This window comes from Natrix helvetica (assembly GCF_964273705.1).
Source record: "Natrix helvetica genome assembly, chromosome: 8".
NCBI lineage: Eukaryota > Metazoa > Chordata > Lepidosauria > Squamata > Natricidae > Natrix > Natrix helvetica.
Window position 1 is genome coordinate 26,319,828 of NC_138559.1, and position 13,539 is coordinate 26,333,366.

Here is a 13,539-nt window from a genome sequence, read left to right on the forward strand (position 1 = left end):
ATTTAAATTTAATTAAGACATCTTTATCACAAGGGCTTATGGCCAGACATAGAGAAAAAATAGAGGTCAAAGAAGAGTGTTTTATGACCAGTTTGGCATCTTTTATTTCCATAAAAATAATCTTGCATTTCTTAACTTTGTCCCTGAAATAATATAAACAAGTGTTGCATTACCGGTTTCGGGATCATTTATTCTGCCTTGGCACTATCCCCAGCCTGTTTGCTCTTGAGATGGGTTGGATTGGAGCAGACCTTAAATCCTAGAACCAATCCAGGTTGGGGATTATGGGCTTTCTATCCCTTTTGCCCTACCCAGGAGTGCCCAAGATTTGGCAACTTCAACTCCCGGAAACGAAGCAGAAAAACAACCTTAGCCAAGGTCAAGCGTTGCATTTTTCATTCAAGAGTTTTCCAATCTGTGATTCATTATCCAAAAGGGGGGGGGAGGTTTCCAGCCCCAAATGTTGGGTGGGGGGAGTGTTTTTCCACAGGGCAAGACAGCAACAGGGAAGCAGCTTCCCGAGTCTCAGCAAGTGATGTTATTTCCTGTATGGGCAGTCCTCGACTTACAACAATGCATTTAGTGGCCGTTCAAAATCACAGTGGCAGATTGTTGCAATAGACCCCCAAGAACACAATTCTCCCAATTATGTAGTCCTTGGCTTTCGACGGTTCGTTTTGTGGCCATTCAAAGTTAGAGCAGCATTGAAAAAAGTGACTTGTGACCATTTTTTCACGCGACTGTTGCAGCTTTCCCACAGTCACATGATCAAAATACAGATGCTGGGCAACTGACTCATATTTATGATGGTTGCAACATCCGAGGGTCATGCGATCCCCTTTCGCGACCTCACAGGCGAAGTCCAAGGGGAAGCCAGCTTCACTTTAACAGGTTAGTAATTCAACGACTGCAGTGATTCGCTTAACGACGGTGGCCAGAAAGGTCACAAAACGGAGCGAAACAAATGTCTCACTTAACAGCAGGTTTTGGGCTCAATGAATTCCGGGGCTCTTTAGAAATGCATTTTCCGGGCGTCTTTTTGCGTGTGCTTCTTGCCTGCAAGCGTGCAACTTGCACCTTCCCCCCCCCCCATCCAGAGGAGCAAAGGGATCCCAGATCCAAAGGATCCGCGCATCGCTTGCCGTGGGGGGGAGATTTCGGGGGGGGGGGGGCGCAGAGGACGCCACCTCTGAGGTGGGCGAGAAAAGGGGCGAAGAGCCCATCGTGCAAAGAGACCCCGCTCCTCTTTCTTGCAAGGGATCCCCTCCTTGCTTGCATCCGCTTTGGGGTCCGGTGCAAAGCGAGGAAGGGCTGCACGTGAGCCAGGACTGCCTATCCATACCCCCCCCCACTTCCGCCTCTGACTCGAAACCCACCCCCCCTTCTCCCCCCCCCTGGATCTCCTGCAAAGGCAGCTCCGCCTGCAGCACCAGCACCAGCAGCAGGCGCGCGCGGAGGACTCGGGGCCAGCAGAGCGCATGCGCGGCCCGGCGAGGTCGCCTGGGGTGAAGCCTCCCCGCTGGAAGTCCCGCCCCCCTCCGCACGGCTTGACGGCCCTTTTGCGACACCGTCGCGCCCCGCGCCGCCCCTTTCCGCGCCGCACGGCACGCCGCTGCCCGCCCGCGGGGGGAGAAGGGAGGTCATCCGGCCGCCCTCCGCCTGACAGGACCGGGACGCCGCCGCCGCCGCCTCGAAGGCCGGGATGTGGCGGGTGCTGGCCAGGCGCCTGCTGGCGTGGCAAGGGGTTCGGCTGCCGGGGACGGTGGGGGCTGCCCGGGGCCGCGCCTGGGGAGGCTGGGCCGCCGCCGCTTCCCGCTCCTGGAGGGCCCGAGAGGGGGGAGGCCCCCCCGCCCTGCTGCTGCCCCCCCGCGGCTGCGCCCCCGCGCCCCCCCGCCGCCACTGGTGCAGCCTCCCTCCCCACCAGAAGGTGAGGGAGCAGCCCCCCCAATTATTCCCCCCCCTGCTTGGAATAATCTTCTGGGGGGGGTTTCTCTTCCAGGCTTCCTCTCTGGGGAGGGGCTGAACGGGGGGGGGATGGGTGGCTTTGGGCCCAGGTCCCCCCTCCCCCCAAAGCATCCCTGCCCTTGAGAGGCCTGGGGGGTCTTCATGCCCTTCAGAAGCCCCTCCTCCAATCCCCCCATCCCCCCCCTTCAGCCAGATCAGTGGTTCCCAAAGTGGCCCACAGGGGAGGGGGGGTCAATTTGAACCTTTTAAAAAGCAAGTTAGTGTCCTTTTCGGCTTCCTCCGCATGAGTAGAGTTCGCTTTTTGCCTTTTGTGTGTGTGTGTGTATGCATATATAGCCTTTATTGTCATTTTACAAAAAAAATACAATAAAATTGGTATTTTTACAGTAAAGTAAATTTGCATTCTTACAGTAAAGTAAGACTTATATGTCGGAGGGGGGCATCACGATTTTAGAGATGCTTTGGTGGGGCATGGCTAAAAAAAGGTTGGGAACTGCTGAGCAAGAAGGAAACACGCACACACGCACACACACACACACACACACACACACACACACACACGGCCTCTGGAGATCTGCAGGGGGAAGGAGAATATTTGCAGCTCAGGGTTGGAATGAGGGGTGGGGGCGGGGGGGTCCTTGGTCGTCTCTGAGCTTGGAAGGGGCTGCATCCAATCAGTGGGAACTGATGAAGGAGAGAAACCACCTGGAACTAAGGGGAAATTTCCTGGAAGTCAGAACAATTAATCAGGGGAACTGCTTGCCACCAGAAGTTGTGGGTGCTCCAACACTGGAGGTTTTTAAGAAGAGACTGGACAACCATTTGTCTGGAAGGGTAGAGGCTCTCCTGCCTAGGCGGGGTTGGATTAGAAGACCTCCAAGGTCCCTCCCAAACTGTTCTCATTCTGTGGTCCTTAACCCCTTCTTCCTCCACAGGTGCCTTTGCCTGCCCTTTCCCCCACCATGCAGATGGGGACCATTGCGCGCTGGGAGAAGAAAGAAGGGGAGAAGATCAACGAGGGAGACCTGATTGCGGAGGTATTTGGGGAAGGGCAGAAGCTGGGAGCTCTCCTGCCAGGCGGATGGGTTGGCTGGGCATTTGGCCCTCGGTTGTCCCCTTTGTTGGTGGGTTTTCGGATTAGCAACATTGTGCAGGACAGTCTCTGTTTTTACTCGCCCGACGCTTGTTTCTTACTCTTCGCGGCTGAAATGGGAAGTAGAACTCGGGCAGCATTGTTCAGCAATGTGCGGTTGTGAAGCGTATTTCAGGGGAATTGTTGTGTGTGTGTGTTAAAGGTAGAGACGGACAAAGCAACCGTGGGGTTTGAGAGTCTGGAAGAATGCTACCTTGCCAAGATCCTGGTCTCCGAAGGAACGCGGGATGTTCCCATTGGAGCCATCATTTGCATCACGGTGGACAAGTGAGTCAGGCTGAGAGGTTCCCAAAATCTTTGGCTTCCTTCTTATGGATCTTTGCCCCGTTTTCCAATTTAAACCCCTTCACCGTTTCTCCCGTGAAAGGTGCCTGTCCTTCTATCCAGTTGAGGTTCTTTTCTCAAGCATCTCCTGGATCTCAGGTGGTCTTGGGTCCCATCTTAAGGCTTGAGGGGGGGGGGGGTTCCCGGTGGCAAGGTTAGGGCACTGCCATTCCTTGATAGTGGCTTAAGGTTCCTTCCTTCTTTTAGGCCTGAACTTATTGGCGCCTTCAAGGATTACACTTTGGATTCAGCAGCAGCTGCCCCACCAGCGGCCTCAGTGCCACCCCCACCTCCTCCAGCAGCTCCCCCAAAACCAGCAGCTCAACCATCGGCACAAGCGCCAGGCAGCTCCTATCCTCCCCATATGCAGGTACGTCTCAACTCCCAGTTTGCATTCTTTTCTCTTTCTTATGGCACATTTTAGCTTCAGACCCAGTGATGGGATTCAGCCGGTTCGCAGCTATTCGGGAGAACCGGTTGTTAACTTTCTCAGCAGTTCTGAGAACCGGTTGTTGGAAGAAATCTCCTTCCCACCCCGCCCCCACTTTACAGGGCTAATCCTGTAAGGAAGGCAGGAAGGAGGAACATTCTGGTGGTGTTTCTGGCCTAATATTTATTACGCTACTTACAGAAACTGCCTCTCCGGCTAACCCTTATCACATTGTCACAGCTAAGGCAAAGCACCCATCAACCTGAGTGACGTTAAGTTGGCCACACCCACCCAGTCACATGACCATCAAGCCCTGCCTACCCAGTTGGTCATTGTTAAATTATTTGAATCCCACCACTGTTCAGACCCCTTCATAACCTCCAGCCTCTGGTCCTGCCATGAGCCTCTTCATAACCTCTATGATGTTCCTGCCATCAGCCTCATTTGCTGAGGGACCAAGAGAGCACCCGGGCTGTTTTGATGGATCTGAAGGCCTGGTGGAAACAGAATGACCGGTTCCGTTGTCCAGGCATGGATGGGACTTCCAGTATCTCTTGAGTGACATCGATTCTGGCTGTGAAAATTTGACCTCAGAATTCAAATGCTCTGGTTATACAATTAGAATGCTTCTTTGCGTGATGCTCGTGTCTCTTCTCCAGGGGAATTTCCTGTCCAGTTAAAAGGCCTGCAATGCATTTTATTTTTTAACTCAGGCGAGAATGGCCCATGTTGAGTAGGGATAGTGCTGGGTTTTGCGATGCGTGTGAGTGCAAGGCTGCCTTTTCCATCCTCCTAGATCCTTCTTCCTGCCCTCTCTCCCACGATGACCATGGGCACCGTTCAGAGGTGGGAAAAGAAAGTTGGCGAGAAGCTGAGCGAAGGAGATTTATTGGCAGAGATTGAGACGGACAAAGCCACAATAGGTGAGAATCTCTCCATCCTCCGTGACGACGTTTTCGTGGGAGGATTTGCTCTTTGCGTTTCTTAAATGGTGCACAACAGGGTCAAGATCCCCACTTTCATCCTTCCACTACTGCAGGGGTCGGCAACCTAAAACACTCAAAGGTCTTAGCCAGAAGCCCCCCCCCCCCCCCCCCAATTCAATTCTGAAGCCGACTGGAAGTCCGCTTCCCCCCACCATAGAGTCTCCTCCTTTTTCCTCCTGCTGCCCTAACCGGAAGCCCTATCAATTGTGGAGCCGACCGGCGACAGGGAGTCGCAGCAGAGGGATGGAAGAGCCACGGGTTGCCAGCCCCTGAGCTACTAGATAAGAGCACTGGATAAGACTCCCGGAGCAATATTTGAACCATTATTCAACTGCCTTGGCGGGTTAGATATTTGCCCAAAAGGAAATAAGTTCCAGATTGGTTTGTCTTGCGGGTGGCACCTCCATATTTCCTGATTTAATGGACGGCCTGCCAGTGATTCTATTTGCTGGGATGCCTGGGGATGACTTATTCCGCCTCCGAGCTTGCTTGAAGCCCTTCCAGTTTCCCTTCCGAACTCTCCTCCTTTCTCTCTCCCCCTTTTGAAGGCTTTGAAGTACAAGAAGAAGGTTACCTAGCGAAGATCCTGATAGCAGAAGGGACCAGAGACGTCCCCTTGGGAACCGTACTCTGCATCATAGTGGAGAAGGAGTCAGACATTCCTGCTTTCGCAGACTACAAGGATGCTGGGATCGCCGATTTCAAGCCTCCCGTGTCCCCACCGACTCTGCCCCCAAGCCCTGTATGTACCTGGGCAGGGAAGGCAAAGTGTGGGGGGAGGCCCAGCTGATTTCTCAGAGCCCCAGAGAGATTCCAGCTTCAGTTCCTCTCGGGCAAGAGACTTTCTTAGCCTCTAGGGGCCTCTAGAGCAGGGCTCTCCAACCTTGGCAACTATAAGCTTGGCAGACTTCAACTCCCAGAATTCCCCAGCCAGCTTCGCCAGACTTAAAGTTTCCAAGGTTGGAGACCCCTGCTCCAGATCAGTGATAGCTAATCTTTTGATTGTTGGGTGCCAAACTTTCAAGCGTGCGCGTGGCGGCACCATAATGTAAAGCGTGCCCCCACATGTGCATCCACACACAACCATCCCACATGCTCCCCTTCCCCACGTGCGCCTCACTGCTCACCTCCAAGCTGAGCTTGAAGTTTCCTCCGGGGGGGTGGGCGGGGTGGGCCGTCTTCGCCCTCCTCAGGCTCCAGAGGCTTTCCTGAAGCCTGGGGAGGGCGAAAACGGTCCCCCCCAGCCCTCCGGAGAGGCTGGAAATCAGCTGGCCAGCACACGCATGCGCACTGGAACTGACACAGGGCAACGGCTCGTGTGCCTGCAGAGAAGGCTCCACCCACCACAGGTTTGCCATCAGGGCTCTAGATCATTCATTCATTCATAAAATGTATTGGTCACCCATCTTACCACAAGGTAACTCTGGGCAGCTTACAATAATAAAATGTACCAATGGTTGGAGATGAGGAAAAGGAGCCAGAACAGAACATTTTGAGGATTGTAAATTTGGAACTGGATAAATACATAGATAAATATATAAAAGAGGATAAGGGGATGTGTTAATAAGATTAAAGTAGCTACGTACGATAAGTAGAAACCGTATTTGTTGTTATGTTAAAATATGTATGGAAATGAAAAAGCCAGGAAGGTCACTCTGTGCCCAATGTTTTTAATGCTTATTCAATAAAAAAAATATTATATTAAAAAAAAAGCTTCTGTTGGATGGCAGAGAGAGTTTTAGAGAGTTTAGACTGAATAAGTTTAACAGATAAGCAGATTTTCATGACTTGCTCCCACTAGCCCTCCTGAGTTCAGGCCATGAGTGAACCGAGTCCTGCCAGACTATCCATAGTGGGCTAAAGAGGACTAATGCCACCTCCTAGGTGTCTCTCCAGCAAAGTCAATAAACTTGGGAGGGCAGAGAATTTCCCACCTTACGAATTCTCTTTTTATTCCTTCAGGCGGCAGCTGTTTCAGCCCAGGCGGCAGCCTCTCCGGTCAAGACTCCTGCACATAAAGGGAGGACAGTTGTGAGCCCTCTGGCAAGGAAACTAGCCACAGAGAGAGGGATTGATCTCGCCCAGGTGAAAGGTGAGCGACATCTTTTCCAAGGCCTCGCCCACCCTCCCCTAAAAATGGTTTAGTTGCCTCTTGGGTGAGAGATTTCTTTCCTCCTTGCACGTCTCATCAGGAACGGGGCCAGATGGACGGATCACCAAGAAGGACATTGACTCATTCGTGCCATCTAAAGTTGCCCCGGTGAGTAGCTACGTTGGCCCTTCTGACTTCACTGTCTAGCAGGAGCTTATCCGCAGAGGGTTACCTGGGGTCTGATTTTGGGGGTGGGTGGAGATGTCAAAAATGTATGTTTGCATCGTGTTACTACGGAAAGTTCTCCGAAGAAACATCAGCTTAAGGCAGGAGTGGGAATGCTTCCCTAAATACATGATGCAAACATACATTTTTCACCTGACTTTCCAAAAGTTACCAGGTGGAGTAATGCCCTAGTAAATCTTCCAAGGATTTGATTACCGGGTGGAGTAATGCCCTAGTAAATCTGCCAAAGATTTGCTTACTGTATTTCGCTACTCAGCCTGTCTTGAGAAGGTGTGGGAACCTGTGAAGGTTTAAGCCAACTGCAGGACAAGACTTGGCTAAAGCAAAAGCCAGACAACATTTTCACTGTCAATGCCATTGCGGTGTCTTTTTTCCAGTCCCATAAATCTCTCACGTTCTTTCTTTCTTTTTTTTCAACTGTTATTGACTTTCTCCTGCTGAAAGCTTTCTTTTAAGCACAGACATGGGCTATAGGGACCGGATGAAGCAAAGGGAAGAGTTAGAAGCCCCTTGTAGACTTGAGAAAATCAACAGCAGGGAGGGGGCTTTGGTGCAGCTTTAAAACTCTCTGGGAAACCCATGGAGAATCCTAAGGTCTCCTTCCCTTCTGCCAGCCGGCCCTTTGGCGCTTCTTCATTGGTGTCCTTGTATTCCCACAGGCCCGGCCACCAGATGCAGTTCCTCTGGCTGTGCCAGCTCCTGCAGCTGCCCCCACAGGTGTCTTTACTGATATCCCCATTAGTAATATTCGAAAGGTAAGTTGAAGCCCTTGGCGCATCGCAGGCAAGCAGACAGGTTGAACCGTGTTTAACCTTGGCTTCTGTAAGATGTGTATTGAAGTCCACACATCTTAACAATGGTCAAGGATCAGGTTAGGTTAGATTAGGTAAAGATAGATAGATGATAGATAGATAGATAGATAGATAGATAGATAGATAGATAGATAGATAGATAGATAGATAGATAGATAATGATGATAGATAGATAGATAGATAGATAGATAGATAGATAGATAGATAGATAGATAATGATGATAGATAGATAGATAGATAGATAGATAGATAGATAGATAGATAGATAGATAGATAGATAGATAGATAGATAGATAGATGATAGATAGATGATAGATAGATGATAGATAGATAGACAGACGAGAGACAGAGAGAGAAAGAGAGAGAGACAGAGAGAGAGGGAGGGAGAGAGAGATAGAGAGAAAGAGAGACAAAATAGATAGATAGATGAGAGAGAAAGATAAAAAGAGAGAGAAAGACAGATAGAGAGAGAGGAGAAAAAGGGAGAGAGAAAGAGAGACACAAAGATAGATAGATGAGAGAGAAAGAGGGAGAGGGAGAGAGAGAGAGAGAAAGAGACACAAAGATAGAGAGGTAGATAGATAGATTGATAAGGTAGATAAGTAAATCCTTTGAATCTGTTGACTCCTGCATCCGATTGGAGAAGCCTCTGCAATTCTCTTAGGAACGTTTTTGGAAGTGACTTGTCATTGCTTGCTTCCTAAGAGAGAGAGAGGGAGAGACTGGACCAAGGTGAGCCTGCTGGCTCTGGGCCTAAGGCAAAACTAGAATCACAGCCTCCCAGTTTGTAGCCTGGTGATGTAACCACTACACCAAAGTATTTTTTTTAACAGAGACCCACAAAGAGGCTTTGGGATGACTTCCGTCGGGTCCTTGCAGAGGGCGGAGGCCAGGTTTTTAACTTGGGGAATTTCCTTTGGAGTTGTTGATGGGGGATTTCATCCATCAACCTCCTCCTCCTTCTTCTTCTTGGACATTTGCATTCAAAGTGTTAATCCAGACAGAGAAAGTTGGAGGAAGAATTAGCCAGAAATGATTAGGCAAAGTTGACATCAGGGGCCAAGTATTCGGAGGACATTTTTGAGTAATAGTTGGGGATCTTCTTTTCTGGATATTTGAAAAACGGTGCCCCCAAATTCCCGGCTTTAGTCTGGTCTGTATGAAAGCAGTTCACTTCGTTTCAGGTAAGGTTGCCTTCTTACGTGCATCCTGCTTTCTTTGCTCTTAGGTGATTGCCCAGCGTTTGATGCAGTCTAAGCAAACGATACCTCACTATTATCTCTCTATTGATGTCAACATGGGAGAAATATTGGTGCTGAGGAAAGAGCTCAACCAGGTAACTTAACGATTGTGACTTATGTAGCCAACTGGATGTATATGTGCCCCTGACTCTCCATCCTTCCAATTAGCTTGCTGCAGATATTCCCTCAAGTTTGCATTTCTAGGATTTGGAGAATGTAAGAGAGAGATCATTCATCCAGGGCTAATTCCACAGGAAGACGTAAATTTTACAAATAGCAATAGCACTAAGACTTATATACCACTTTACACCCCTCTCTCAGCGGTTTGCAGAGTCAGCCTCTTGCTCCCAACCATCTGGGTCCTCATTTTACCCACCTCAGAAGGACGGAAGTCTGAGTCAATCTTGAGCCTGGTGGGATTTGAACTGCCAAATTGCAGGCAGCCGGCAGTCAGCAGAAGTGGCCTGCAGTACTGCACTCTAACCACCGCACCACCGCGAAGTGTGAAGGCGAACCTATGGCATGTGTGCCACAGGAGGCATGCAGAGTCCTCTCTGTGGGCACGCCAGCCATTGCCACAGCCTAGCCCCACCGTACATGCGCACGCATCTCCCGCCAGCCACCTGTCTTTGGATCTCTGCTGCGCATTCATGGGGGTGTGGTGCATGCGGGGGACCCACACGTGTGTGCTTGGGGGGGCAGGGCGCATGTACAGAGGGCACTCATATTGTGGGGCCTCACGCTGCACCCCCTCACCCCGTTTTGGCTTCCAGGTAGATGCAGGAGGCTTTCCAGGCCCAAAACGGGGCACAGGAGAGGAGCATGCGCAGGGGGTGTGGCATCCACAGGGGAGGGTCATGCACGCATTGCATTATGGGTGCGGGTACCCCCCCCCACACACACACACACTTTTGGCACGCAACAGCAATGTTAGCCATCACTGTCCTGGGGATAGAACGAAGCAACACTTAAAATTGTGATAAATCTAATTAAACTCTCTGGGCTTTAAAATAAAGCCAAATCATTTCTTGGCTTTGTGGAAAATAGATGTCTTCAGCTTGGAAAGCATGAGAACCTCAAGGTGTGAATGGAACCCCCATTTTTCTTAGCCGGGTCATTCTGGCTGCACAGTCACAACTGTTGTACTTCTGATGGCATTATGTACATTATGCTTTCGGTTTTCTTGAATTAAGTACCTTCCTGATATGTGGGCTTCAGTCTCCAGAATTCTCCAACCAGTTGGGAGATTGCTGAAAATCCTGGGAATTGAAGTCCGTTGTTTCTGGAGGTTTCCCACTTTGGAGAGAATAATTCTTGGGTGACTTCACTCACTGATCAGTTTGAGCAGCATTTCTTCCCTCGGCTGTCCCTCTGCAGGAGATGCCACAGAACACCAAGCTGTCCGTCAACGACTTCATTATTAAAGCTTCGGCTCTGGCCTGTTTGAAGGTGCCGGAAGCGAATTCTTCGTGGTTAGAAACAGTCATTAGGCAGTAAGTACACCGGTGGTCCAGGCAGGGCTGGAGATGTGGCTCCTCCTGGAAGGCCAGTGAAGACTCTTGAAAAATTCAACCGGATTTTGTGAGTGGTTGTGGAGTCTCATCAATGAAAATCACTTTCTGTCTTTCAGAAATCACGTAGTTGACGTAAGCGTGGCGGTCAGTACCCCAGCCGGGCTTATAACGCCAATTGTATTTAATGCACACACCAAGGGCTTGGCCTCCATTAACCAAGACGTCGTGACGTTAGCCAGCAAAGCGCGGGAAGGCAAGCTTCAACCCCAGGAATTCCAGGTGAGGCCCCTTCCCTCAACTGCCTCTCCCTTTGGGTGGCTCAGCGTTTTGCAGATTTGGTTACGATGCCTTGGCCTTTTCTAGTTCGCAAGGCACAATGCCAGTGGTTTGCGCTTCAGCCCTGAACTTTTTGTGTTTCCTTCCCAGGGGGGAACCTTCACAGTCTCAAATTTAGGAATGTACGGCATTAAGAATTTTTCAGCCATCATCAATCCACCGCAAGCTTGTATCTTGGCGGTTGGTGGCTCGGAGAGGAGGCTGGTGCCAGCAGATAATGAAAAAGGGTAAATGCTTTTTCTTTTGTTAGACAAAAAAACGTTGGAGTGGAAAGCCAGCACCTGAGGCAAAGCGGGGTGTTTCTTATTTTGTGGACGAGGAAATACTAAAGAGAGCCTTTTCCCCTCTCCCCCACAGGTTCGACGTGGCCAGCGTCATGTCTGTGACGCTCAGCTGCGACCACCGCGTGGTGGACGGAGCCGTGGGAGCCCAGTGGCTGGCAGAGTTCAAAAGATTCCTGGAAAAACCAGCCACGATGCTGCTATAACTTTTCAAGGACTTTGGCGACCTGATCGCTTCATTCTAAAGAAGCTATTTATATATCGAAGGGTTAGACTTTTAAAAGAAAAAAAAATGTTTCCTTCTTTTATTTTTTTTAAAAAAGTCTATTATAAACAGCGGCTGGTGATTTTCAAATGACCAGTGATAGAGATTGTGAAAGGTTCTATGGCCTTCCAAAGCCAGGTTCAGCCATGCTTTATCCTATTCAGTGGATGGATTGGCAAACTTTCCCCAGTTGTCGAAAATAATCATGTGTTGTAATGCTTCCGATCGCAACGGTACAGGGTATCACGGCCTCTCCTCCCACCCATCCCCAGCTAGCTGGCTCAGCCTTCATTTTCAATAACACCAGGGATTTGAGATGAAATAAGACCAAAAAAAAAAAAGTGAACCGTAGAGTTGGGACAATTTAAATTGTCAGCAGAAAAAAGAAGGAACCCTCCACGCGTGTTCTAAACACTGCAGAAAAATAAAAAAAAAAGATGCTATCATCTGAAATAGATGACATTCTAACTTTGCAAAATTCAACTGTAAGTCAGGTGTTTTAGCAACAGGGAATCCTTTTAGCACACTGCGAGAGAAAATGGAAGTTTGAGTCAGACCACCTAAACCGAACAGCCCTTTAAAAACCCTTCTGATGATTTTGCCTTATGTGAGTTTCCGTAATTTGAGCTTGTGTTGTTTTGCTTCCTTTATAGGTCAGTAAACACAGTTTTACTTCAAACATAAGTCATTTGTTAAGGGAACTGGTCAAACTGGGGTCAGCTAAAGATAGGCAACATATGGACTCCTTACAGACTCCCCCATTGGTCCCTCCTCCCCCGCTTAATGGTCTAGACTGGGCAGATTGGGTCTGTTGTCCCACTGAAAGGAACATGAGGGCGCAGTTCCATCATTTAAGCAAGGCTTGTGTGCAGGAATGTGAAAACAATCTTTCCTTCCTCCCACGTTGGAGGGAGGAAGTTTTGTGAAATATCCCATCCCGCACAGGAAGCTGCTGTTCCCCCTGCAAAATGGGCTAGTCTTAAGCATGAAGCACTCCAGAAGTTCCCAAAATCAGCCTGTATTGCAGCTGCACTTGGCCTGCGGCGGTCTTGCATTTGAAATGGGACGTTGACCTCAGAATAGTTGAAATGAGAACTTTTGCATGGGGCTAACTGCATGAAAGAGGGGGGAAAAAAACCCAATGCCTTGTGATCAAGTGGCCCAACCAAGTGTGAATTAGTTGTGCTTGAATTCCACTAAATCAGTAGAACAATTGGGCACAACCACTTCAGCTCCCAAGAAATCCAGAACCAAACTGCTAATCTGGAACAACTTTGCTATGTTGTCCGTCCCAGGCTCAAGAGAAACAGAATTTCCTAAGTCGTAAATTTGTAAACATCTTTGCTAGAAATGAGATTTCTTCAAAACAGGGCCCAGCCACGGTTTTAATTGTGTCCTGGGTAGTTAAGAGTTTCTAATGGGAAATGTCTCTTTTGCTTGCCAAGGGAAAAAGCTAGTTTTAAAAGGTGGATCATGTAATGTGATGTGACCCGAGCAGCCGAGTAGACCATTAACCAGTACACCCCTTGTTAATCTGTACATCACCACTTCATTCAATATTGTCTGTCAATTTGCGCTACTGAATCCACTACAAGTATATATACATGCAATTAAATATTTTTTTTTCTGAGAACCAATTTATTGAGTTTGGTTGTAATTCAACCGTTTGGTAAGAAAACATCTTAATCTGGTTACAGACTGGCATTAAAAGTTTGATGTTCTTTGGACTGCTATTCCTTTTCCTGACAGTTTTTTGCTTAGCTGTCTGTAGACATTGAGTATAAGTTATTTGGTGAGCAAAAATGGATAAATGTCAAGTAAAGTGGGAAGGCCCTTGACATCTCAGGTCTGGAAGGCCACTGCTGTTAACTCTGGAGTTATTTTGAATGTTTTT

The 13,539-nt window shown here is 49.1% G+C and overlaps 1 protein-coding gene across 2 annotated transcripts; it reads left to right on the forward strand.

Moving 5' to 3' along the window:
- Window positions 1-867: 867 nt before the first annotated feature.
- DLAT (dihydrolipoamide S-acetyltransferase) lies at window positions 868-13,378 on the forward strand. Of its 2 annotated transcripts, none has more exons than XM_081961285.1 (14): window positions 868-891; window positions 2,901-3,002; window positions 3,261-3,385; window positions 3,650-3,812; window positions 4,669-4,795; window positions 5,407-5,600; window positions 6,821-6,950; window positions 7,051-7,118; window positions 7,856-7,951; window positions 9,237-9,344; window positions 10,627-10,742; window positions 10,880-11,042; window positions 11,190-11,326; window positions 11,457-13,378. In XM_081961285.1, exons 2-14 carry the CDS (start codon window positions 2,928-2,930, stop codon window positions 11,584-11,586), a joined length of 1,632 nt encoding a protein of 543 aa, XP_081817411.1. In that variant the 5' UTR covers window positions 868-891; window positions 2,901-2,927; the 3' UTR covers window positions 11,587-13,378. The 2 variants fall into 2 exon arrangements, with proteins under 2 accessions (XP_081817411.1, XP_081817410.1); XM_081961284.1 differs by lacking the exon at window positions 868-891 and adding an exon at window positions 1,584-1,927.
- The last annotated feature ends 161 nt before the right edge of the window (window positions 13,379-13,539 follow it).

Bases quoted from the DNA above. Each gene is read 5' to 3' on its own strand.
- DLAT (XM_081961284.1), top strand. From the start codon at position 1,703: ATGTGGCGGGTGCTGGCCAGGCGCCTGCTGGCGTGGCAAGGGGTTCGG. The intron at 3,813-4,668 runs GTACGTCTCAAC...CCATCCTCCTAG, and splicing joins CCTATCCTCCCCATATGCAG to ATCCTTCTTCCTGCCCTCTC. The intron at 4,796-5,406 runs GTGAGAATCTCT...CCCCTTTTGAAG, and splicing joins GACGGACAAAGCCACAATAG to GCTTTGAAGTACAAGAAGAA.